General features: G+C 50.6%; 1 protein-coding gene across 2 annotated transcripts in view; it reads left to right on the plus strand.

The window, feature by feature from the left end:
* The window catches only part of SLC6A11 (solute carrier family 6 member 11), a 122405-nt gene that overhangs the window by 14941 nt on the left and 80387 nt on the right, over positions 1-27077 (plus strand). For both annotated transcript variants that reach the window (XR_005021860.1, XM_036869109.1), the window contains exon 5: positions 7889-8021. Coding sequence is in view for 1 of the 2 variants with exons in the window: in XM_036869109.1 (XP_036725004.1) it covers positions 7889-8021 (133 nt within the window). In the remaining variant the exon portion in view is untranslated. The remainder of the gene's footprint in view (positions 1-7888; positions 8022-27077) is intronic.

A 27077-nucleotide genomic window follows, 5' to 3' on the forward strand; every position in this document is an offset into this window, starting at 1 on the left:
TGGACATTTGGGTGGTTTTCAGTTTTTGGCTATTTTTGAATAACCTAGGAGTGGAATGGCTGAGTTTTATGTTTAAATTTTTAACAAACTGCCAGACTTTTCCAGTGTGACTAGAACATTTTATATTCCTACCAGAAATATGTGAGGGTTCCATTTCTCTGTGTTCTTGAGGACACTTATTATTGTCTTTTTGATTACAGCCGTCCTCTTGGGTGCACCCTAGTGGGCGTGAAGTGGTATCTCATAGTGGTTTTAATTTGCACTTTAATGGGGAATAGTTCTAAATAAGATTGGGAAACATTGGGTTAGACAGAGCTATAGAAGTGTCTTTATTGCAGGACTTCTCAGAGGCTTTAATAGTCTAATGAGCATTGGGACTCTCTAAGGAGGGCTATAATGTGCAGCCATTTCTCAGTGAGGTCCCAGTGTGACCTCAGGGTGTCTTAAAGGATTAGTGTTCTTTGGGAAGCATTAGCCTAGGACAGAGGTCAGGAAACTATGGGCCAAATCCCATCTGCTGCCTGTTTTTGTAAATAAAGTTTTATTGGAAGACAGCCATAGTGTTCATTTACATATTGTCTCTGGCTGCTTTCACACTGCAAGGATAGAGTTGAATAGTTGGGACAGAGACCATATGCCTTGCGAAACCTAAATCTGTACTATCTGGCCTTTTACAAAAACAGTTTGTTGACCCCTGACCTAGGAGTGCCTGGTGCGTGTAGATGCTCACTGCACCTTCAGGGGGAAGGAGGGACCGGTCCTCAGGGTACAGGTGGGGACCAAGGAAGCACTTGGTGAGGCTTTGTATTATTTGAGCTGGTGCTTGAAGGACAGGCAGAATTTTTAAGGCATGTGAGAATTTGGAGGGACATTCTTGGCAGAGAGAACCGTGGAATGAATCCTGGAAAGTGGAGGGGACTGGAGGGGACTTCCGTGCGACCAGGGAGGAGGATTTCTGCAGTGACAGAAGAAGTTGGCATGGGAGCTCCAGACCCCACAGACCAGCTTCGTTGCCTAGTTGTCTTCCCTGGGTGACACATTTCTAGTCCGTCTTCCCCAAGATGGGGCCGTGGGTCTGAGCACTGTCGCTGAAGTTGGATAGATGTGGCTTCAGGTTCTGCCTCTGCCTTTCTGGGCATGTTGCTGCCCTAAGCTACAGTTTTCCCATCAGTAAAGTAGGAATCGTGGTTGCACTGGCTTCAGTAAGCATGAAGGAAGTGCAAGCTGTCACTGACCTTGCCATCACCTTTCTCCTCCCTGAGGGCAGGACTCACCTGCCGTCCTCATCCCTGCAGGCCCTGCTCTTAGGGCCCTCAGCAACACACAGGTGGCATCCAGTCACTCTCCTGAGCAAATGCATGATGCAGAGGCCTAGGAGGGCCCTTGCCCTGAGTCCTCAGCTCGGTTTAGGGCCTCGGCCGAGGGCTCTGCAGGAGCAGACCCCATACACGGGGAGAGTTGGGGGCCTGCACTGGGCCGGGGAAGTGAGAGCAGGACCCCGAAGGTGGAGGGATTATGGAGGGGGCAAGGAAGGCACATTTGTTTGGGTGATGGGCTGTCTTTTGTTTGTTTGTTGCTTTGGGAGACCAGAAAGGAGGCCTGAGCAAGGCTATTTATAGCGCAGGCCCTCAGCGCCAGCTTTTAGGGCGGTCTCTGCATCCCTGGGAGTGCTTCCCTCCACGGCAGGTTAAAGAAAGGTGATGCATTTGCCGGCTCCATGCTGGACATTAAGATGAGGCCTCCCTGGTCGGCTTGGGACCTGTTCCCACACCACCCCTCCCGGGCCCTCTGCGGTCGTGGGAGAGAGGGGTCTACTCCATCTCTGCTTTCTCCGGTCAAACCACTCTCGGCTCTGGAAGCTAGTGTTTGGAAGGGAAGCGCCGGGTATGAGGCTCTTTCCTTCCCTCTGGACTCAGCCCCTCTGTGTATGTGAGACACAGAGAGGACAGTGAGGGTGTTACAGGATCGCATTCCAGCCACTTCCCTCAGACTGCGGAGGACATGGCAGAAGCCTTGAGCAGGAGGCATCCTCTCTCTGGGGTCAGCGTCTGCTGAGACAGAAGGATGTGTGGGCATCAGAAGAACCTGGTTTCAGGTCCCAATCTGGGCCAGTTGCTTCACCATTCTGGACCTCAGTTTCCCCACCTGTAAAATGGGTATAAGAATGCCCTCAGGGTAGTTATGTTGCTGTGAGGACTGAATGCAGTGAGATGTGAGGCCTCTTGGTTGGCACCTGCCACAGTCCCCTCTGCTACCAGCGCCTTCTTGTTCCTTACTCTGAGAGTCTCCTAATGAGGATAGTTTGCTTTTCAACTCACCTCTTGGACTCCCCAATTCCTTCCCTCTTCTTCCTGTAGAAATGACGTCTCTACCCATGGGTTCTTTCCCTGCTGCCCGTCTCAGAGACTTCTACCTGCTTCTTTCCTCCCTCGCCCCCCATTCCCTCCTGCATTTGAAACTTCCCCTCCCTCCTGGCTCTTTCCCATTAAGTATCCCAGTCATGCCAACCTGAAAATAAAACAAATGTAGGTAAGACAGCTCTGGTGCCCTGTGGCCAAGAACTCCTAGCTCCCATCCTCATCAGAGCAACTTCCCCAAAGAGCCGCCTCACCAAGTCTCACCTCCCCTCTGCTCCCTGCGTGCCGCTGTCTGAAGTCTGCCCCGCCAGAGCTGAGCAGCTCTCCTTGCTACACCTGCCACTCTGGTCCCGAATCCCGCAACACTCTCCCTCTCACCAGGCTGCTTGGAGGCAGTTGGCAGATGGGTTGCTTCCCCTGCTGGAACGCCCTCTCCCTCTGCCTCTGGGGATGCCACCTTCTTCAGGGATGCCTAACCCTCCTCTGTCTCCTCAAAGGGCTCCTCCCATCCTCCATCTGCCCTGTAAATGATGGGGTTCTGGGGGCTCTGTGGCCAGCCCTCTCCCTCCCGTTTCTCCAGCTCTCCGCAGGCGGCCTCATGCTCTCCCAGGACACTTGATGGCCAAGGGCTCAGGTCTGAATCTCCTCCCTGCATCTCTATTGTGAGCTTTGTACCCAGACACCCAGCTGCCTCTGGGCCTTGCAGCCGCCTGGGTGCTCCACAAGCATCTAAAAATCACCTTATCTAAAAGATTGACTCTTCACCTCCTCCTCCTCTACCCTGACTGACAATTCACTCCTGCTCAGCTAATGCCCCCCCATCCATGAAGGTACAAACCTGGCGTCAGTCTGGACCTCCAACCTCCCTGCTACCTGCCACCCCCAGGCAGCCACCTTGCACCCCAGCCCATCTGTTCCCCTCCAGGGCCATTTCCCTACCTCAGTCCAGCCCCTCCCTCTTGATTGTCCAAATTAAGGCAAAAGTCTCCACACTGGGCACCTTGCTCCATTCCACCCTTACCGTCCAATCTTTCCAGTGCAGCCAAAGAGAGCTTTCGGAAACATGCATCTGATGGAGTCTTCCTCTTTTTTAAGATTCTTCTCGGCTTCCATCACCCTCAGGATGAAGCCCCAGCTCCTCAGCAAGGCTCAGAGTCCGGCTCTTGCCCATCACTGCAGCCTCATCCTCGCCCCCACTTCTCACCCCGCTTCCTGCTGCACATCGAGCCCTTGTCTGGCCTTCCCGAGCCCTTGTTCCAGCCTCCTGGCTTTTGCCTTTGGTGGACTTACTGCCCCAAATGCCTCCCTCTTCTTTGTTAACCCTCCAGGGCCTCCCCAGCCCGACTCCCACGTCCGGATACCGGCCAGATCTGTAGTGAGGGTCCCCTGCTTTTCCCTGTCCTGGCCCTCTCCACACTCTGCTCTGTTCACTTGTCTGTCTTCCCCCGTGGACCACGAGCTCTTGAAGGACCCCAAGTGTAGCACAGTACCTGACACACTGAAAACACCTTAATAAGTATCACTTGAATAAATTAATAAGTGCGTGAAGGATGTGTGCTGTGTACTGCTTTTGCCCAGCGCACAAAGTCACGTGAGGTAGCTTTGGGGGTTGCATTCACCATGGTTTTAATTTGTAAAGAAGGAAGGAAGGGGTGCTTTTAGTGTCATGGGGGAGTCTAGGAGCTAGCACTGCAGCTGAAAGTCTGGGCCCTGGAGCCAGGATCCCTGGGTTCAGATCCCGCCCGTCACTTGCTCTTGGCATGACTCTGGGCAAGTTACCTAACCGCCTGGCACCTCGGTTTCCCCATCTTTGAAATGATGATAACAATTGCATCTACCTTGAGGATTGTTGGGAGGCTGAGATGAGTTCCTGCTTGAAAACCTATGGAAAGGAGGTGATGTCCCTTCCCCAAGGTCACACAGCTTGTCAGGAGCAGAGCTGGCTTTTGAGCCCAGCCATCTCTGTGTGTGCCCAGGGCTGGAGAAGCAGAGGCATTACACCTCCAAGTGCTGGGTGGAAATCTCCAGAAATAGTCCTATGGCCTGAAAAAAATGCTTCATGAAGAACCTGCTTTCATGCCTGGCTCGTAGTAGGTGCACAATATTACTCGGGTAAATGAATCCCTCCGAAGGGCCCCATCCAGTCTTCAACATTTCCCGCCCCCTGAACGGTGTCGAGAGGTCTGTTCCTGGGTCCTTTTTTGCCAGGGTGTTGGCAGCAAACTCTTCCTTATTCAGACCTTTCTTCTGTCCCAGCACTTCACGGGGGAGGGTCATTAAGAAAGTTTTTTCCCAGGAAGAGCTGTGCTTTCTCCAAGTCTCCAGAGTTGAGTGTCCCAGCCCCCATGCTCTCAAAGGCTGCCCTTGTAGATTTGAAAACAACCCCGCAGTCCTGCAGGCTGAGAACCTGGTCCCCGAGCCTCTTTTCTTTAGAAACTCTATGTCCCTTGCTAGTTAGAGTCAGTGCTGGTAAAACCTAAAGAAAATAGTTTGAGGATGTTTTCAAATAATGTCTGGTGGAACAAAAGAGCAATTCATCCCGCATAGCTTTTAGTAATCTGCTTCCCATTTTGGGAATTAGATTGTTCAATTAAGCGAGAGGGCGCCGAAGCCAGCTGCATGACTCAAAAGTTTGCAGCATCCAAAATGTGGAAGAGGGGGGCCTGCACCAGCTCTCTCCTGGCGGGTCTGCCCCCTTCTTTCTCCCTCTGTCCCTGTGCTGTTTCCAGTTTTCAGATTGTCTGTTCAGGAAACAACAACATCAGCAAGAGGGCACGGGTGTGCATGCAGCCCTGCTAGACCTGTCTCAGTGTTTCTTTAATGGAGATTTCGAGGCTGCAGTGACAGGCACAGAGAGTACCTGGGCATTTCCATCTGCCAGAGCCGCTTTCTTTCCTGCTCCGGGTTGTCCTTTCCCATTCGCCACCCAATGGGTGTTTGGGAAGCTTCGGGGGGCGGTTTGTAAGGTGGTACTTATGCGTCCTCGGCTACGAGGCTCTAAGTCTGGAGACAGGGGAGTTGGTGAGCACCCTGAAGTTCCTGCAGAATTTGGGGAGTGAATGGGCGCATCAGGGTATTTCTCTGGGGAGAAAGTACATCCCTTCCGTACCCTCTCAGAGGATCCCTAATTCCCTCTCCACGTCCTCTCAGAAACAAACAAACAAAACAAAACCCTTGGAGTCTGTACATCATTCCTCCAACACCAGGAAATTCTCCTTCTGCGGTGTTGCTCAAGCCTTGCTGTGCATGAGCAATCCTCGGGAAACAAAGGAAAATGCAGCTTCCCGGGAACCATTTTGTAATGATTCAGACTCAGTGGGTCCAGGATGGGCCCACAGGAATTTTTGTATTTTTGGCAAGCACCCCACAAGGACCATGCTCTGGGTCCTGCTGCTCTGTTTTAATGATAGATACTCTTAAAGGTTTCATTTAATACAGCCTGTTGTTTTAAAACGAATTAAAGCCGAAGACCGCTAAGACATAAGAAGCAAATAAAGTAACCGTTATAGCTAAGCAGCTGTCTCCTTTCTTTCTCAGATAACTTGGACTTCTTTTTTGCCCGACTTATCCTAGTACAGGGCAAGGACCATACCATGCATGCCTTTTTATCCTCAGTATTAATATAGTGCCTGGTACCTAGTACATGCTCAATAAATGTATATTTAGTAGATGTTTCCCCTTCTGCCTATAGGGGTGAGAGCTGCCTTCCTTTCGAGTAAACCCCCGGCTGCACACAGCCCAATTTTATTTGGGGGCCTGCCTGATTTCTCCGGCAGGGGCTGGGGCTGGAGGGAGCCTGCAGACCAGCACTAATTGGTGTCATTGAGTAATTAATGCAAAATCAGGCCCCAAGTGGATTCCCAGGGAGACAGACACTGAGGGAGGCTTTCATGCTTGGTGGGATGGGAGCTGCTTTCTCAAAGGACGTTCCCAGAGCGCCCAGGCGACTGGCGTGGTCCGGTGGGGGTGGCTTGGCAGCCGGCACGGGGTTCGTGGAGCGAGTGTGGAGGGGGTTTGTGTTGGTGCCATGGTTCTGCACAATATGGAGCGTGGCGAGTCTGACTTTAGAGAAACACAAACCCCAGGCTGGGCTGTAGGAGCCAGGCCTGTGTCAGCCCTGAAGGACTGGGGGGTTCTGAGGGAGGGCCATGGCTGGTCACGTTGGCTCAGCGCACCCAGGGTCCCCCTCTCCTGTGGCCTGGGCCCTCTGGGACACCCCTGCCCCTTGGCACACTATTCAAGGCTCCCGAGGATGCCTCCTCTGTTTATCTGTCCTTGCTTTTTGCTTCTGGTCTCTGGGCTTCCTCGTTCCCCAAGTATCCCATGCTCCGTTTTCTGGCCTTTGCTCGTGCTCGTCCCTGGGCCTAAAACAATCTTTACCCCCTCCTTCTCCTGGCTAAACTCTATCATCCTTCAAATTCTGGCTCCAATATCATTTCTTCCAGAAAGCTTTCTCTGACGCCTGTGGCAGTCAGGAGAGTTTGGGTTATGCTGCAGTAACAAAGATCTTAGCAGCTTGAAGCAACAGAGTTGGGTTTTTATTTTTGTTTTTGTGGCTTTTTTTTTTTTTGAATGAAAGGTTATTTAAATTCTACAGTACTTTACAATTTTCAAAATTTTCACACCCGTGACTTTATACAATCCCATAATAACCCCTTTAAAAACAAAAAACCCTACCCCTGTCTTGCCCATCCCCCCTTCCCTCTCCCCACTGGTAGCCACTAGTTTGTTCTCTGTATCTGTAAGCCGGCTTCTTTTCTGTTTCATTCACTAGTTGGTTGCATTTTTTAGATTCCACATACGGGTGATATCACCCAGCATTTGTCTTTCAGCAGAGTTTGCTTCTTGCTCACACAGCAGCTCTCACGTGGGGTGGCAGCAGAGAGTGACATGGTCAGGGTGACACAGGCCTTTAAAAAAAGCCACCCCGCTCATGTGGGGTGGCAGGAGGGCTCATGTACTCACTTAGGAGCTTGGGCTTCTAGAGGTCCACCTTGACACATGCTTCTGTTATGAGAGCAGCACTAGGGCACAGAGCCCATGGCAGACCACACCGCCTGCCTCTGAACACCTCCATCTGAGGGAAGTGTGTGCCACTGGCCAAAGCAAGTCCTCTGGCCACCGTTGAGTTCAGCAGCGTTGTGTAATCTCCCCTGAGGGAGGGACCTGGAATGTCTATGGACCATCCTGCCGTCTTCCAGCACCCTTGAGGTGGGCTACGTGCTTCTCGGTCTTCCCAAAGTTCCTGTGCTTCTTCCCACTGCAGCTCTTACCATATTGTTTCCATAAACCATCCGCTAACCCGCATCCTATCCCCCATGCAGTGAATCCATGAAGGCTGCGGGTGCGTCTTGCTCCTTTCTGAGGCTCCCACACCCAGCCCTGAGTCTGGCTCAGAGAAGACGCTTGGTGAATGGTGGGCGAATGAGTGCGTGGGCCGTCCTTGCCCCTCTGCAGCACTAGCTTGGCCTATGGTGGGGTCACTGTGGGCCATCTCCAACCCCCGTGACTCTCTGCCCTCCCTTCTGCAGGCGCCGGGTCCTGGCCATCTCAGATGGGATCGAGCACATCGGGAACCTTCGCTGGGAGCTGGCCTTGTGTCTGCTGGCAGCCTGGACCATCTGTTACTTCTGCATCTGGAAGGGGACCAAGTCCACAGGAAAAGTAAGAGGTGGATCTTTAGCTAGCTGCGGGCAGGGGAGGGGCGAGTCGTCCTTGTACAAGCCACAGGTGACGCAGAGAATGCCAGGGGGCTCACGTTGCAAAGGCCAGCTCCTGAGTTGGGGGCTAGGAGGAGCGCTAGACAAGGAGTTCAGAGCTGGAATCCCAGTCGCCCATCTGTTTGCCACACACCTTGGGGCTGTTGGGTTCTACCTTCTGAGCCTCAGTTTGCTCACCTGTGAAGTAATAAAACCTTGTCCTGTTTTCCAACTGGGTTGAGAGTCATATAAGGAAAGTAGAGTTAAGGTGCTTTGGAAACCAGGAAATGCTAAACTACTACCATGGGGTTTTTGTAATGAAGACCTGCACTCCAGGCGTGCGCTAGGGCAGGCAGGTGTTGCTGGGTGCCTATGCTGACGGACCCCGAGATCTCACCCGCCTCCATCTTGTAGCCTTGCGGTGCTGGCGGCAGCAGGTGGCCTCCAGGGCCAGTGCCTCACAGGGGAGGAGAAATGGGGGGAGACAGCCAGCTCTGAACTGCCTTGGCCTGGAAGTTACTGTGGCTCTTCTACTCACAGGCCACTGGCCTGAGCCTAAGGCACAGGCTTACCAACCGCCAGGGAGGCTTAGAAGTGAGGGGGGAGCAAAGGGCCGTCTGATGAGTACAGCCATCTGTGCCACAGGGCTCACTAGAGGTTATAAATGTGTAGCTCATGGCCAAGTCCAGCCCACTCATGTATCATATTAAAAAGAAAAGAGGTGGGGGAGAATTAGTTACCAACATTCAGAAATAAGAAAGTTTCATGTGAAATATGTGAAAAAAGAAATAGGACTCTGTCGTCCCTCGGAAAGTTGGAAGATTGGGTCATGCTGGGATTGATTACCTACCCGGTGGTATTGGGCCGAGTTGGAAGATTGGGCCACGCTGGGCTTGCACGCCTACCCGGTGGCATTGGGCCGAGTTGGAAGGTTGGGCCACGCTGGGCTTGCACGCCTACCCGGTGGCATTGGGCCGAGTTGGAAGATTGGGCCACGCTGGGCTTGCACGCCTACCCGGTGGCATTGGGCCGAGTTGGAAGATTGGGCCACGCTGGGCTTGCACGCCTACCCGGTGGCATTGGGCCGAATTGGAAGGTTGGGCCACGCTGGGCTTGCACGCCTACCCGGTGGCATTGGGCCGAGTTGGAAGGTTGGGCCACGCTGGGCTTGCACGCCTACCCGGTGGCATTGGGCCGAGTCGGAAGGTTGGGCCACGCTGGGCTTGCACGCCTACCCGGTGGCATTGGGCCGAGTCGGAAGGTTGGGCCACGCTGGGCTTGCACGCCTACCCGGTGGCATTGGGCCGAGTCGGAAGGTTGGGCCACGCTGGGCTTGCACGCCTACCCGGTGGCATTGGGCCGAGTCGGAAGGTTGGGCCACGCTGGGCTTGCACGCCTACCCGGTGGCATTGGGCCGAGTCGGAAGGTTGGGCCACGCTGGGCTTGCACGCCTACCCGGTGGCATTGGGCCGAGTCGGAAGGTTGGGCCACGCTGGGCTTGCACGCCTACCCGGTGGCATTGGGCCGAGTCGGAAGGTTGGGCCACGCTGGGCTTGCACGCCTACCCGGTGGCATTGGGCCGAGTCGGAAGGTTGGGCCACGCTGGGCTTGCACGCCTACCCGGTGGCATTGGGCCGAGTTGAGCAGCAGCCACCTGCTTCTAGGGATACTACGTTGACCACAGTCCCCACCATTTCCATCACCCCTGGTCCTGTGGCTGAGTGTCAGTGCCATTAGTTTCCTCATTTGTGGAAAAGTGGAAAATCAGGCTTTTTTTAAATGCCTCCGTCACCCTGACCATGTCACTCCCCGCCTGCCTGCTTCTGGTAAGCAGTTGCTCATAAACTTTATTCTAAGTTATTGGCTGGGGCAGTGGGTGAAGACAAAACGTCCAAGGAAATAGGAACTTAATAACTCCGGGACCTTTTGCAAAAGATGGTCCCCTTGGCTCCCACAGTGGTAGGTGAGATGAAGAGGAAACTGCTAGAATGTGGGAGGTGGGCAGACCTGCAGGGCGGGGCTTAGGAGAACACAGAAGAGATACCAACAAGCCCCGTGCTGTGGGCTATAAGGAGGCCAAGGATGGACTAGAAAGTCATCATAAACGTGCCTCAGGGACCAGAGAGTAGAACAGAGACTCTCATGTCCCCTCAGCCAAGATGATTTTGCTGATCTTTGCTTTCTCTGGTTTGTATCTTAAAGACAATAGGGTTTTTTTTGTTTTTCCAAACATAAAATTCACTGCATTATCGATCTAGTACTTCAGACTACATGCATCCTGCCCCCATGCCCCCCTTGCTGCCTCTTCTGGCTAAAGAAAAGGAGAAAGACTGGAGGGGGTGAGAACCAGGGTCTGGAACCAGGGTCCACATCTCAGGTCTCTCTCTCACTGGCTGAGACCTTGGGTGCATCATTTAACTTCTCTGAGCCTGTTTGCTCTTCTGCAAAACAGGGATTGATGAGTGAGCTCGTCTCAGGGATGGTTGTAGGAATGAAATGCAAGGCTGCACATTTCAGCACTTAGCAGAATGGGGAACTGATCCTACGTGCTGAGTAGATGGTGATTTAAAAACATCTTGTTATAAAACTTATTCATTCAAGAAGTAGTTTCTGAGTGTCTGCTTCATACCTAGCATTATTCAGTGGGTATGTAAAGATGAATAAAACACAGCCTCTACCCTACCCAGGTGACATATGTGAAAGTGCTTTGTGAACCATAGAAAAAAGGGAGGAGGTATCATGGGTGGTGCTCTTATTACTGTGATGACCACCTTTCCGGGAGTCCACGCTGGGCCAGTGAGGGCTGCAGGGCTGAGGTCTTGGTGCGTGCGCACGCATGGGCTGTCCACGTGCACGTGTGGCTTTGAGCTCTTGGGCGTGGACCTGGACCATGGCAGAATTTCATTCCACTCAGCCCTCAGGAGGAAGCTCAGTCCCCAAGTGGGGCCACTTGCCATTGGCTGGGACATCGAGCCTGTGTGTCAGGGAATCCTAAGGCAGGGACCAGGTACCAAGGAAGAACTGGCAGACTACATTCCGAGAGATTTCAGAAGAGATTTAGGGAAGGCAAGATGACGGTTATTGAGTGCTTCACATGCCCCTTCCATTCAGACCTTGAAACAACCCCATGAGACACAGGGGCTAGCATTATCTCCATTTTACAGATGAGGAAACTGAGGCTTCGTGGGGTTACGTAACTTGCTCAAGGACACTCAGGTAGGGAGGGGAGGGCTGGGATTAACCCTAAGCCTCAGTGACCACATAGCCCATGCCTCTGGGTGAGTGTACCATCATTCCTGTCATCTGTGACCTGAGGACAATGACAATTTCCTTACAGATTGGTTATGAAGAGGCCGTTAATGAGACTGTCTAGAACATCGTAGGTGCTCCATGATTGTTGGTTGCAGCTGGATCTAAATGGTGCTATTAAGGGAAATGCTGAAGTCACATGAACAATTAAGTATTTTCCTCCAGACTGGGTTTCATGGGCTCTTCCCCATGTTTCATGCCCAAGACCAGGGTAAACGTCCAGGATGAGATGTGGTTTGCTGGACCTGCGAGGTTCCTTAGAGATTATCTGGTCCATCTGCACCCGTATTTTATGCATGAGGAAACTGAGGCTCAGAGAGCAGAAGGGACTTGTCCACGGTCTCACAGTGAGTAAGTGTCAGGTTAGGACCTGGTCTGGTGGCCCAGCTCCCTGGCTGTTTATAAATGACAAGGTTCTGGAGGTCACATCTGACAGTTTGGGGAGACCAGGAGAGCCCGGATCAGCATGTGGGCTCCTCAGGGCAGGGTCTGATGCTTTTGTTGCTGTTTATCATTCATCTCACCTTGAACATGAGCCCAGTGTCCAAAGGCTTTTCGCATTTTGTACAAAAACAGCTAAAAATAAACACAGGGTCATCTGAGTCTTCCTGAGTGGGCAGAGGTTGCCCCTGCCACCTGCCTGCGGGACCCTGGCCAGAGCCGCTGTCAAGGGTCAGTTAAAGGAAGCAGCAAGGACTCCGTCCTCCTGCTATTGTCCAGCCCATGCCCGAGTTGCCTCTTCCTCTTCATCCCAAGTACCAGCGTGCTGTCCATACCTGGGCTTCACCAGAAATTTCTGAAATTTCATTAACTTGAGAAAAAGTTCCCGGCCCCATCCTGTCTCCAAGGCAAAAACTATAACCCCCAACCTTAACTCAATTGAGAGCCCATCCCCTGCTCAGGAGTTCACGCAGACGCTGCAGGCTCAGCCTCTTGGCAGGTGGCTCTGTGAGCGGGGATTTCGGATCACGTCACAGATAAGTAGATCACAGATGAGGCCGTGGCAAGGCGATAGGTGACGGTGTAGCAGTGCTCTCCAGCGGCCCGAGGGGCGGTGTGTGGGCCCCGACGCTGTGCTGGCATCATTACTCCCACCGAGGACAATCGCTGTATGTGACCTTCACTCTATCTCCTCCTGCGCCTTCCTCAGTGCTTTTCATCCTTCTGACATCACAGAGACCCGCATGCAGGGTCTCCCGGTGTCAGGGCGAGCAACATGAACTCTCAGAAGAAGCTGCTCTGGCTGGAGAGAGAGTAGCTGGGTTCCAGCTTCAGTACATAGCAAGTGGCACGTGACTGTTGCTTAGTAAACAGTTGAGGAACGGATGAATCCTGCCTGTGCAGGGGCTCCCTGCGAGGTGCTGGGACACACTGGGGAACAGTTAGGGAATCAGGTCCTGTGAACTTGGGGGTTCTAATGGCGGAGAACTGGCTCTGGAATGTTAGAATATAGCTTGTCCGAGCTGGGAGGGTTTAAGTCCAAACCCTATTATACAAATAAGGAAGTGGAGGCCCAGAGAGGCCACAAGATTTGCCTAAGACCACCCCGCTTGGAAAGAGCAGAGCTGAGATCCAAATCCAGATCTGTCTGCCTTCCCTAGGCCTGGTCCTCATCTGTTCTAATACCTCCAGCTGTGGGTTCATGTCCAGGTTCAAAGAGAACACATGGATCCGATTTCTGAGCGCGTGGCAGGGGCTTAGTAAGCCATTTATTTTCTTGCCCTGGTTTTAGTTCTACAAGGTTATTTTTCTTCTCTCTCTGGACAATATTGGAAATTCTCAGAAGTGTGGATTAACAAAATAAATAAGAACGTTTCTCAATTGTATCTTAAGTCCTGAGAAAATATAGGATTCTGAAACACTTGCTTTCTTCAGGAGGAAACTTCCAGGCTATGTATAACTGGTCATCTTCTGGATGATAATCACTTTCAATTGACAATTGAAATCAAGTGGCTAAGACATGGAGACATCTTTGTGATTTTCTTGTGTCCTTGTTTTTTTGTTTTTAAAGATTTTATTTTTTAGAGTAGTTTTAGGTTCACAGCAAAATGAAGCAGAAAGTACAGGGATTTCTCATACACTCCCTGCCCCCAACACTGTATAACCTCCCCCATAATCAATATCCCCCACCAGAGTGGTACATTTGTTACAACTCATGAACCTACTTAAACACATCATAATCTCCCAAAGTCCATAATTTACATTAGGGTTCACTTTTGGTGTTGTACATTCCATGGGTTTGGACAAATGTATAATGACATGGATCCACCATTATAGTATCATATAGAATAGTCCCATTGCCCTAAAAATCCTCTGGGCACTACCTGTTCATCTCCCCCCTTCCCCATCCCTGGCAACCACAAAAAAAAAAACAGTCTTTTGCTGTCTCCATAGTTGTGACTTTTCCAGAATGCCATATCATTGGAATTATACTGTATGTAGCTTTTTTAGGTTGACTTCTTTCACTTAGTAATGTGCATTTAAGTTTCCTCCATGTCTTTTCATGGCTTTATAGCTCATTTCTTTTTTTTTTTTTTTTTTAATTATTAGCACCTTTAATTATTATTTATTTATTTATTTTTGGCTGTGTTGGGTCTTCGTTTCTGTGCGAGGGCTTCCTCTAGCTGCGGCAAGTTGGGGCCACTCCTCATCGCGGTGCGCGGGCCTCTCACTATCGTGGCCTCTCTTGTTGCAGAGCACAGGCTCCAGACACGCAGGCTCAGTAGTTGTGGCTCACGGGCCTAGTTGCTCCGCGGCATGTGGGATCTTCCTAGACCAGGGCTCGAACCCGTGTCCCCTGCATTGGCAGGCAGATTCTCAACCACTGCGCCACCAGGGAAGCCCCGCTCATTTCTTTTTACCACTGAGTAATGTTCCATTGTCTGAATGTACCACAGTTTGTTGATCCATTCACCTATGGATGGACATCTTGGGTACTTCCAAGTTTGACAATTAGGAGTAAAGCTGCTATGAACATTCGTGTACAAGCATTTGTATGGGCATATGTTTTCAACTCCTTTGTATTAATACCAAGGAGCATGACCGCTGGTTCTTATGGTAAGAGCATGTTTAGTTTTGTATGAAACCACTGAACTATCTTCCAAACTGGCTGTACCATCTTGCATTCGCACCAGCAGTATGAGAGAACGCCTGTTATCTGCATCCTTGCCAGCATTTGGCATCGTTGGTGTTTTGGATTTGGGCCATCCTAATAGATATGTAGTGGTATCTCTTTATTGTTTTAATTTGCATTTCCCTGATGACAGGTGATGTGGAGTATCTTTTCATAAGCTTATTTACTGTCTATATCTCTTTGGTGAGGTGTCTGTTAAGTTCTTTGACCCATTTTGTAATCGGTTGTTTGTTTTCTTATTGTTGAGTTTTAAGAGCTCTTTGTGTACTTTGGATAACAGTCCTTTATCAGATGGATCTTTTGAAAATATTTTCTCCTGGTCTGTGGCTTGTTTTCACATTTTTTTGGCATTGTCTTTTGCAGAACAGAAGTTTTTAATTCAATGAAGTCCAGCCTATCAACTAGCTCTTTCATAGATTGTGCTTTTGGTGTTGTATCTAAAAGTCTTTGCCATACCCAAAGTCATCTAGGTTTTCCCTTATGTTATCTTCTAGGAGTTTTATAGTTGTGCATTTAGATCTATGACCCGTTTTGAGTTAATTTTTGTGAAGGGTGTAAGGTGTGTGTCTCGATTCATTTTTGCATGTGGATGTCCATTTGTTGAAAAGACTGTCTTTGCTCTTTCCTTGTTTTTTTTATTTGTCCACGAAATCCATCTTGCCCACCGCCGCCACCAGGTCCTCCCTCTGGTCTCATAGGCCTCAAACCACTAACTTGTTTTGACAACTTCTCACCTAACCTCTCCAGTTGTTGACCAAGTCTACTTTGTAATCACGCTAGAAAATATCCTGTCTTCTCCATTTTTATTGTCCATTCATCCACTCACCCACCCACCCACCTAGACATTCAACAATAGCTCCCCAGGACCTCCAGAGTGAAAATTGCTCTTAGAATTTCCCATTTGCACAAATATATTGCTGACATGCAGAATGACACAACTGAAATCCTTTATATTCTATGAAACAATAATTTCAAATAAATTCAAGGTGCTCCTGTCTTTATTCTATGTTGTCATACTACAGCGTGGAAGCAACCTTAGGGAATGGTGATCTCCTAGTACCTGCTATGCATATTTGTTGAAGACTGAAAAAACCGGTCCTTACTATGTGTCCTTCTCTTGTGGCTTTGCTAGGCCTTAGTCTGACCCAGGGATCGGTCAGCATTGGCCTTTGGCCAGATTTCACTTATGGCCTGCTTTTGTAAATAAAGTTTTGTTGGAACACAGCCACATCCATATCTTTCTGTGTTGCCTTCAGCTGCTTTTGTGCTACTACAATGGCAGAGCTGAGTAGTTGCAACAGAGTTGGTGTGACCCACAAAGGCTAAAATATTCACTATCTGGCCCTTCACAGAAAATGTTCATGGATCTCTCATCTATTAAATTAATTAATGCAAACTATTTGCCATGTATCAAGAAACTAACACCTAAATTGCTGTCACCCAAAACGTGGACCACTTCAGATACTGAAAAGCTACAGTGATGGTTTGCAATGGAGAGCTTTTCTGAAGGATTCTTAAAATCTCACCCCAGCCTTTCCAGCTCCTAAATGTTCTGGTTCTTGTATCCAAATGCTCACTTGCTATGGATGTTACTCATTGATTCTTCTATTCATTCATTAAATGTTTATTGCTCACCTACTGTGTGCCAGGTACCAGGCTGGGGGCTCTTTTCAGTGGTGAGCGAGTCAGACTGTGAAGCTGACTGTTGGTGGGGGAGATGGAGAACGAGCAGCTATAGAAACGCTGTGGGCGGAGGACGGGGGCCTTGAGGGGGAAAAATTAGGGCAGGAGACCCTCTCGGGGGGGGGGGTCAGGAAAGCCTCCCTGAGAGAGGCCCCCATCTGTGATGGGAAGGATGGGAAGGGATTGGCCTGGTGAGCAGCACAGATGAAATTCTCAAGTGGGAAGGACTTGGTGAATTTGAGAGGCAAAGTAAAGATGGGGGCCAGATGGAGTCGATGTTAGCATGTGATGGGGCAGGGGACAGACTAACAGGCACGGTGAAGTGTCGGGGATTTTATTCTAAGGGCAGTGGAGAGCCACTGAAAATTTTTAAGCAGGGGTAGCGTGATCTGACTTTCATCCTTAAAAGCTGGCTCTGGCTACTCGTTGACGATGGACGGGTGGGAGTGGAGAGGCTGGGGAGCTCTGGTAGCGGGTGACCAGGGGGAAGGTGCAGCGGGATGGAGACAAGTGTCCGATCAGAGACACCTTTTGGAGTGGCATCCTCCTTCTGTGGGACCTGATGCTGCACAGGAGTTTAAGACCTTTCTCTTTTTTGAGTTTTGAATGGGGTGACTTGCCCAGCTCTGGCCTAGATGCTCTGCCCTATGCAGGCAGCCCTCCCTGCCCACCAGATAGGCAGGTGCCCCCTCATGCCGCCCGCACTCCCTGCCCAGCTGGCTCCTGTTCTTTGCTCTGTCCCCCTGCCGGTTCCTTCTTCTGTCCTCCTCTCAGAGGATGATTTATGGATTTTTCCCCCTCGTTTCCTGGTCTCCAGGAGCAGTGGTTGGGAGGGGAGGGTGCTACAAAAACAGTTCTGGCCCCTTCCCTGCCTCCTCCTAGTGCCACTTTAAAGGAAGCTGCAGGATTAGCTGGGATTTTAAGAAGAATCCTGCCTTTTCACTGCTTTAGGCCACTGTTTTTATTCTTTTCAGAGCTCCAGGACTCCAAGGCAGGAAAAAAGAAAACACACACAGACAGACACACTCACACAGAAACAGCTGCAAATAGCCTTGAATTGATTTTTTTTTTTCTTTTCCTTCCTTCATTCACCAACAAGTAGAGGAGTTGGAGGTAGTACAAGGACTCTTTCTTTTATTAAAGTGTAGTTGACTTACAATATTAGTTTCAGGTGTACAACATAGTGATTCAATATTTTTATAGATTATACTCCATATAAAGTTATTGGGAAATATTGGCTATATTCCCTGTGCTGTACTTACATCCTTGTAACTTATTTATTTTATACCTAGTAGTTTGTACCTCTTAATCCCCTTCACCTGTCTTCCCACTGATAACCACAGTCTGTTTCTGTTATATTTGTGCAAGGGCTCCTAAACAGCCCGCGTCCTCTGCATGATGGTAATGGTAAAGCAGATGTTTCAGTGGCACTTTGATCCAGGCCCTGTTCTAAGGCGCTTGCTACATTAACCCACTGAGCCCTTACAACAACCCTATGAGAAAGGTACGATTGCTATCCCCATTTTACAGATGAGAAGACAAAGGCTCACAGGGCTTAAGCTGCTTGCCCTAAGACCATGAGGGATCACACCCCTTCGGGAGCAGGGAGGAGCAGGGTGGGGCCTCTTGGCAAGTGAGGGTGCCTGCTCCAGCCAGCTTATCCTGCCAGATGGAGATGCAGCCTGGAGGGGCCATCAGTGGCTCCTCCCTCGAGTGTGTGCCTTTTTCTCCCTCCCTCCCACTACCACCAAGGGGATTTGGAGCTGCCAGCAGGGAGACCATCAGGAGCCCCCCACAGAAAATTTATTCTTCAGGAGCACCCTGTAAAGTGGCTAATGGATTCAATGAGCCATAAAGCAGGAGTAAAGGGGGCAGGGGGAATAAAAGGGAAAGATGTGTGAAAGGGGAGAGAACAGGCCCAGGAAAGGAACTGGGCAGTGCTGTCTCTCGGCCCTCAAGTGGCCTTTGTTGCAGCCCGAAGCAAGCGGGGACGGCGTTGGTGGTGGGGCTCTTCCAGCGCCCGGCTGCTGTCTGCATTCAGAGAGGAAACTAGAGCGTTCATGAGATGCATGCAGAGAGCCCCGCAGGGAGATCCCCTGCCCTCCGCCCCCAGAGCCCGAGGACACCCCAAGCCACTGCTGAGGGGCCTTTGTGCAAAGTTGGGAGCACTTCTCACACAACTGGTCCGGGGAGAGCCGTAGATTGTAACATTAAGTCAAAAGAGTTTAGCGTCTTGATTCAGCCCTTTCTTTGGCCTTGAATGACAGCGCTTCACCTTTAGCGGGAACCCTGGCAGCGAGGAGGGTTGGAAAGGAGGGAAGCTTTGCGACTCAGTAATACCGTCTTTATTAAAGCACAAAGGCCCCCCAAAGTCTGAGTGGTTTCTGGGTGGGAGGGGTCCCGTGGGGCTGGCCGCCTCCTGAGAAAACCTTCGCAGCACAGAGGGGGGTCCAAGGGGAGTGGGCGCTGTTAACCCTTCCGGAGCACCCTGGGGAGCCCGGCCCTGCCCGCGGCCCATCCACGTGCGCCCATCTCCCTGGGAAACGAGCCGCCCTCCCGCATGGCAGCGTCAAGGAGTCAAGTCGGCTTTGCATTCCACATGAGACCAAGTGAGGTGTCATGGACTGAACCAGAAACGGGCAGAAGTATTTATGTTGTGCCTCCTGAATATTAGCACCAGGCTGAGCACTGCAAGGGGGCGTTTAAAAGAATTGCTAGCTATGTACCCTGCCCTCCAGAATTGGGCAAAGAAGCTGAAGACAGAGCTAGTGATGAAGAATGGAATCAGCCGACGTTTGGTGTCCAGAGTCCTGCCCCGCAACTTGCCAGCTGCGTGAGTTAGTGCGGCCACCACCACCCTCTCTGGCTGTTCACGTTACTCCATTTCCCTGGGCCTCAGTTTCTCCTTCTTTCAAGGGTAGCGTGACAGGTGCAGTGACAGTTGGGGGCTGCGCTGGTGTCACTAGGGAGAGAACCTTTGAGTCCTGGGGGCCTGGCAGCCAGAGCATGCCGGGGGTGGGGTGGGAGGGGTCAGCATGTCCAGGAGGCTCCGGGCAGGTGACGTGTGGGCTGGCTCTGACGGATGTGGTGGGAACAGTGACAGGCAAAGGCCCAAAGAGGCATCTGGCGGAGCAGTGAGGGATGGTGTGAGCCTGTGCAGAATGCAGGCCGGGGGCTAAGCAGGGGACTGGTGTGTTGTGGAGGCGTCCGTCACTCCACTGCGCTTGTCTCCCACCAGGGTGTCTGCAGATCCCCCCTGCTCCCCACCGCTGTGGCCATCTTTGTCTGTCAGCATTCAACCAGAGCGGCAGAACCAGGAGATACGTATTCAGAGATTCCGTTGAGGAATTGGTGGTTGTGAGGGCTGCCTGGGCAAGTCTGGCGTCCAGAGGGTGGGCTGCAGCTCTCTGCAGGAAACGATGGCGCTGCCCACAGGCGGGAGTTCTCCATTAGGGAAACCTTGGTTCTGCTCTTAAGGCCTTTGAACCGATTGAATCAGCCTACCCAGATCATCTAGAATAATCTCCCTTACTTAAAGTCAACTGATTATGGACTTTAATCACATCTATAAAACACCTTCACAGCAACACCCAGATGAGTATTTGCTTGAATAACTGGGACTGTAGCCTAGCCACCTAGCAGAGCCTTCCCAGCACCTTCATCCACGTGCCCCCCACCTCACCCCTGGATGTTGGCACAGCAGGCCACCCAGACCCAGGCCACGTGTTGACCACTGCCAGACTCTGCTTTCTTAACCATGGCTTTTGTTGTGCACCTATTCCCTCAGAACTCTACCATAGCTTCCCAGCATCTATAGCACCTACTCTGAGTCTTAAAAATTGCCCAAACAATATTGTAACAATAGCTATTTCAAAGTGAAAAATGGTCCCCCCAAATCGCTTCCCTGCTGCCCTCCAATCCTTATACACGTTTCGTATAACCATAGTTTGTACCTCATTTAATCATAACATGATAGAATTGAATGTTTTGCCTTTTTCGTCACAAAGCATTCCCGCTGCCCCCATTTTGCCAAAAGACGATTTTTAAATTCCATTGAATAAATCTTTAATGACCTCGTAAACTCTTCCATGACTTATTGGATTCAAGATATTTACAGTTTTTCCAGTCATTGAAAATGCTAATGGAAGCGCTTGATTCATGGGGCTTTCCTTCCCTATGGGAGATCATTTTGTTAGGAAGGTGACAGGGTGTGAAACCTCTGCCAGAATCACCAGTCTTATCTGCCCCAAAAATCTTTGTCTACTTTCCCTTCCCACCTCCTGCTTCCAGCCAGGCTGGGCCCCCCGCCATCTCTCTCCTCATGCCCAGATGCTTATGGTTGAAGGCCCAGCTCAAATCCAGTCCTGGCATTTGGGAAGTGTTAGGATTGGATGAAAGAGGTAAGTCTCCTTCACCCCAAACACCCGTTCCCTCAGACCCGCCTCCCTGTCCCCACTTTGCACCAGTGCTCCCTCCTCCATGTTCACTCGCCAGATGAGCAGGGTGACCGGGGGGAACTTTGCCCCCTTCCAGCTCTTGCTTCCTCACCCTCCTGCTGTCTCTTCTCCTCCAGGAAGCCTTCAGGGGCCCCTCCCACCCTCATCCTTCTCGGCCTTCTCTTCACTCCCCTGATGGCTCTCGCCTTGGCAGCGTCCAGCTGTCCTGAGTTTGCCTCTCGTTGTCTCATGACTGCTGGGCTTGTGGGCCCAGAGTGATTTCTTACCCTGTAGGGCAAATATTTATTAAACATGTCCTGTGTACCATGTCCTGTGCCCAGGACCACAGATATCAACTCTAAACAAGTTTAGAGGCTAGAGTTTAGAAGACAAGTAAACAGGCAGTTACAAAATATCCCTGTGCTGGGGATAAATGCGGCCCCAGGAAGCAGTGGGATCCACGCTGGCTGGGGAGGTACAGATGGTTATTAATTACCCAAAGGCAGAGGAGAAAGGAGATTCCAGGTAAAAGGAACCACGTACAAAGGCCAGAAAGCTAGCTTACATCCTTTTTCCTCCCTCCTCTCTTTTTCCTTCCCTCTTTCTTCCTCTTTGTATATGTTGACAGAGCATCCATGGCTTGTCGGGGGCCCTTGTGCATTTCTCTGTCCCCAGGGTAACCCACATGGTAGGTGCTGGGAACTATCGCTTGTTGATTCAATCAGCCAACAAGTGTGTGATGCCTGTCACATGCTAGGACCTGTTTGATTGATTGAGGTGAAAGTTCTAAAGCATTTCCTGGCAGTCACACAACCAAGCTCTCTTCCCCCCCTCCGCCCTCCCTGTGGCTAAAGAAACAGCAGAGGGAAAACCCTTCTCGGGGGAGAGAAGTGGAAAACGAGGCAGGGTGGATGGCAATTGCGTGTGATCTGTGTGCAGCTGTAGGTGCAAGACCCTCTCTGGGGATGAGGAGCAAATGGAGGGTGACTGCAGGTCGAGGGGGTGCAGGGAGATGAGCAGGGGGCACAGAAGCTAAGGAGTCGGGCTGCCCAGGTTCAGAGCTCGGGTCCTCCCCCAAGCGAAGGAAATGCCTTTTACAGAGCACCTACTGTGTGCCTGACATTGGGCTCGGCCCTCTCTGTTCATTGTCTAATTTAACTTTACAGCAGACGGTCAGGTGAGGGTCAGCATGCCCACTTTATAAGTGAAGTCCCGGAGGCGTAGGTGATGGGCATGGGTCACGTGGCTAGCAGAGGCAGGATTCGAACCCAGGTCTGCCAGGGTGGATCCCGATCCCCAACCACTGTTCTTCCCACTGGTGAATGCAGAGCCCTCAGTAAGGGAACCGTCAGCCGCCCACCGGCCCGAGTGCTCACCACGGGCCCGCCGGTGGTGCTGGGAGGGTGGGAGAGAGCAGAGCCCGGCGGACAGGGGTTTGCATCACAGCTCTGCCTCCAGCATGACCCTGGGAGTGGGCCTTTCTTTGCCTCTGAGCTGTTTCCTCGGCCTTCCCTGGGGGCAGTAAGAGCACCCATCTCGTTGGGTGGCTGTGAAGCTTAAGTGAGGTGATGCCTTTAAATTATCTGCTTATCACACAGTAAACACACAAATCGCTATTGTTTTTATTTTATGGCTTGTAATTTCTATAAACCCATTCTCCAGCTTAAAAGAGTTTTCAGTCTAGTGGGGCAGTAAGACTGGATTCACTCACTTGAAGATAATTAACAGCATTTTGTAGTATAGATGAACCGTCAAATGATGGCTCGGTCAGTGCTGGTACAGAGTTTGGATAAAGAAGTTGCTGTGGCCCAGAGCGGTCTGGAAAGTCCTCCTGGGAGAGGTGGGATGTGAGCTTCATGCTGAAGGATGGCCATGTGGAGGAGGAGGGGTAAGGAAAGGGACCATCAAGCGTGGCTGTGGAGGTTGGAAGCGATAGGCTGGGCCAGACTCCAGGGTCGGGCTAGACTAGGTCCCGTGGGCAGGTGGGCAGTCGGGAGCCATTGAGAGTTCTTGAGCAGGGGTGTATCTGAGCAGAGTGGAGGGGCCCCCGACAGGCCTCACATTGCACTCTGTGCTGGGCAGCAGCTGCCTTCCTTCCTGTTTGACAGCCCCCTGTGGGTAATAAACGAGACCCCCCCAGTGAGAACATTGGAGCAGATGGTAACTCACTCTGCAGAAGCCAGACACTGCTGTGGTCCTGAATCACAAGTATGTTGTGTCACAGTTATGACTGGCCCGGTGCTCTGACAGTTACCGTATTGACACCAGGAAACCGGTGCTGACTCTGTGCCAGCACTGGCACCACAGCCTTTACAAGCCCCGTTTATAGACCCAGCACCCCTGTTGATGATGAGGATTGTAAAACTGCCTTTACCACCTGGAAATGCAAGTCCGAAATAATCTACCAGCACAGGTAAGTCTGAGAAAATCTATATAATACCCCAGCTGTATTTTAAAGGAAGCAACTTATAATAAAACAACATGTGTTTCAACATGTAAAGACTCAGACACAAACAGTCTAGTCGACGGGTGCCAGCACCACCCTGGAGTGATTGCATTTGGCTGCGAGATGGGAGAGCCAAATGTTGTCCGTACTTTTCCTCTACGTTTTACATCTTGAAATAAGAGCTAGCACCTACATTATTATAGAATCTCCATGAATGCCATGGCTACGAACATGGACTGATAGAAGGGAATGACACTGGCTACTCAGGTTCCACTGGTGGCATCGCCGGTAGTGACATGATTTTCTGAAATGATGGATACCATTTGGTAAAGCACTGAATAAAAGATAGTACCATCCACCTTCAATTTATATGGTAATTGCATTTCTGGAAAATTCAGTTTATATTAAAATGAGGTGAAATATACTTTGAGGTTATATGTAAAGCAGAATCAGATGCTAGGCTTAAGAATTATAAGCAACCCACACACACGAGTGTCTGGTGGCACGTTTAGAAATCATGAAAAACAGGGCAGTATTGTTGTGCGGGACTGTCCCCGTGCATGCAGGATTGCCAGCTTTCCTAGGCCTCAGTCATTAAATGCTGACCTTCCGTCTTTGTGGTCACCTAAAATAGCCCTGTGTGTCTCCAGGTTGCCCTTTAGATGACAATACTCCTTTTGCAGCAACTGCCAACTTATATTAAATTGTTTAACCTTTGCAACAACCCTTTGAAGTAGATGTTTTCATTCCCATTTTCTGGATGTGCACACTGAGGCTTGGAGAGGTGCCGTAACCTGCTCAAGGCCCCAGAGCTGGGACCAGAACCCTCTCTGTTTTTCTGCCTCACCAGAGCATTTAGTACTGCATTAGTGTTTTATGGAACCATGTGCCTTAAGGTTACTTCAACATGCATTTATTAAACACCTACTGGATTACAGACACCCTGGTAAGTCCTGGAGACACAGAGGCAAATATCTAAGATATGGTCCCTGTGCAACGTGTGGGCTGGTACACTGAGAGGGTGGAGTGGGGGGTCATGGCTCAGGAAAGGAACAGAAAGAAGTTCAGGGTGGCCAGTGCACAGTCCTTGAGAGGGAACAGAGGGAGATGGGTTGGACTGGCAGGCAGTGGTGGCTTAGGAAGGCACCTAGTGAGATGAAAGTGGTGGAGAGCCACAAAGGGCTTAAAGCAGAGGGGTGTCGTGACCGGGCTTTCTTTAGAGAAAGGCCACTGTGCTTGTGGCATGGGGAATGGGTACATGGGACCCGAGGCTGCATTCCACATAGTAGTCGTTCAGTAGGAGGTGGTGGCAGCTTTCGGAGAGAAGAGGATGGTTTGAGAAATACGCAAGGGTGAGAATCCACCATCGGTGACTGAACGCAGAGGGTGTCGGGGGCAGAGAAGTCCAAGCAGCTTCCTGGCTTGAGTGCCCGTGCTTGGTGGAGCTGTTGGGTGAGACGGGGTGGTGTCAGGGGAGGGAGAGGTTGGGCCAGAACTGAGGGAGATATGCCTCTCTTTGGGGACCCGTTACGTGTGCAGTGCCTCTGAGACTGCAAGTGGAGATGTCCGGGTGGTGGACGGGAAGCCTGGAGCTCGGACAGAGGGATGTGGAGTAGAGTCATCAGTTTGTGTGTTAGGGTTTCTTTACCTGGGGCCCAGGGATGCTTCAGGGGGGCCCCTGAAACCCCTTGGAAGTGTATAAAAATGATGGGATCAGGGGACTTCCCTGGCAGTCCAGTGGTTAAGACTTCGCCTTTCAATGCAGGGGGTGCGGGTTCGATCCCTGGTCGGGGAGCTAAGATCCCATGTGCCTCGCGGCCAGAAAACCAAAACATAAAAAAACAGAAGCAATATTGTAACAAATTCAATAAAGACTTTAAAATTTGTCCACATCAAAAAAAAAAAAAAAAGAAATCTTAAAAAAAAATGATGGGATCATGTGAATAAGTACATTTTTCTAGGGTATGAGTCCATAGCTATCATCTGATTTTCAAAAGGACCTGTGTCCCCCAAAAGATGAGAAACCTCTGACATGCCATATTTTACCTGTTCTAAGTTACACTGTTATTTTATATACCAGAAGGTACATAATACATCCAATTAAGAAGGATGTACATCAGAAGCAGAAATACTACTAGTTAATCTGCTCTACATTACCTTAACAGTGGTTATTCCTTTGTGACACGTGAACTAACCACACCGGACTCTTGTTGCTTTGAAGATTATTTATCTCTCCCAAAGGAATCGGCAGGTTCTCCTGTCTGCAGGTGTATTGTTTGAGGTACGACAGCGATCAGTTTGCACGTACTGCGGTAACAGCAGAATCCAGCTTCGTCTACTGGTGTGTATCTTCTCAGATCCATAAAGTACTTGGTCGTTTCTTTGCAAGAAAATACAGGATCGTGATCATTTCTCTAATGATTTATATTTGCTTTACAGTATCAACTTTAACCCTCTGTCTGTGAAACACAGTGTAATCTTCTAAAAAGACGTTCTAAACATCAAACAGCAATTGATTTAAAAATATTTTAACCAACAGAGCCCGTAACTCAGCCGAAGTGATGATAAAAGGATCAGCTGTGAGCCAGGTCCCTTACACTCAGAGTGGTAACTACATGCCAGCTGGGGGGGCATCCTGATTTCGGAGATAACAAGATAAATAGTGCTAAAAGCATGCATTTTAGAGTTGATGGAATTAAAGCTCTGGGAACGGGTGGGATACGCAGGGAGAGAATTCAAGAGAAGGACGGAGGGGTAAAGGCATGGGACTTGGGGAGATGAGCGGTGGAGGAAGCTGAGTTCTCTGGGAAGTAGAGAAAGGCTGGGGGGAGGGGGGGACCTGGAGGAGAGCAGGAGAGGGCGGGCCCCCTGCAGCTGGCCACGCCCCGGGAGGGCAGCATCGGGGCTGCAGGGCAGCGGATCCCGACTGTGCGTCTCTCCCTTTCAAAGGCTTTATTCATTTGAGTTCAGAAGTTGAACTCAAAGAGGACACAGTGAGGTTGTCGTGTAGGTGACACTATTATCCAAGAAAGAGACACAGAAGGAGGAACAGATTGGGGGAGAAAGTAACCGTTTTTGTTTTGAGCATGCGGTTGTAGGTGGGAAATCCAGGTGGATGTACACAAAAGGGTGTTGAAAGTATGGGTCTTAAACTCAAGAGATACCACTGGGCTGGTGAGAGACATTGAAGATCATCGGCACATCAGTGGCCCCGAGAACCGTAGGAGTAGGTAAGAAAAGCCACGGGAGTGTGTGGAGAAAGAACAGATGTGGGAGGAGGCCGGACTCTTCCGGGAAACAGCTTAGAAATCTGCAGACCCGGCAAGCAGCCACCATGACAGCCAGAGGGCAGGGCTCGCTCCTGATCTACCTTTGCATCCTCTGTGCCTACTGCAGTATCTGGCACATAACAGATGCTGATCAGAGTTGGCTGACTGGTTGATTAATTGATGGAAAGAATGTGTGAAAAAATGAATTTGTAAAAGACTTAAAAAAAAACATGAGGAAAGGAAGCAGGAAAGCAGAAGCATCTAACGGGGGAAAGTTTTTAAGCTGGGAACTGGGAGAAAGACAAGGTGTCCCTTAATGAGGTGCCCTGGTGTCCTTGGGGAGTGGCCCTTGAGTGGAGAGTTGGGAAACAAGACAGATGGCCATCACCTGAGGCAAGAACAGGAGGCAAGCATGGATTCTTCTTTCAACCGATGAAGCTGTTTTGGAAGGAGAGTGTTGCAGCTAGCACAGGTGGTCTGGGAGGGACCCGTGTTGCTCAGGACGCCTGAGAAAGGGCCCAGGAGAGCCCCCCAGTCGTTGCCCTGTGGGACGGATGGGAGGCAGTCTGTCTTAGGGAACAGGTGATGCTTACAGGATCCAGGCAGCACCTTGCCCTTTCTGGCTGCAGACACAGCCCCTGAGCATGGACGCTCTCCTCTCCCCTCCATCACTAAGAGTGTGTTGAAGACTAAAGTAAGAGGACATGGAGTGGTGTTTCTTGTTCGACAGCCTCCGTGCGCCAGT

Source organism: Balaenoptera musculus, chromosome 11 (genome assembly GCF_009873245.2).
Source record: "Balaenoptera musculus isolate JJ_BM4_2016_0621 chromosome 11, mBalMus1.pri.v3, whole genome shotgun sequence".
NCBI lineage: Eukaryota > Metazoa > Chordata > Mammalia > Artiodactyla > Balaenopteridae > Balaenoptera > Balaenoptera musculus.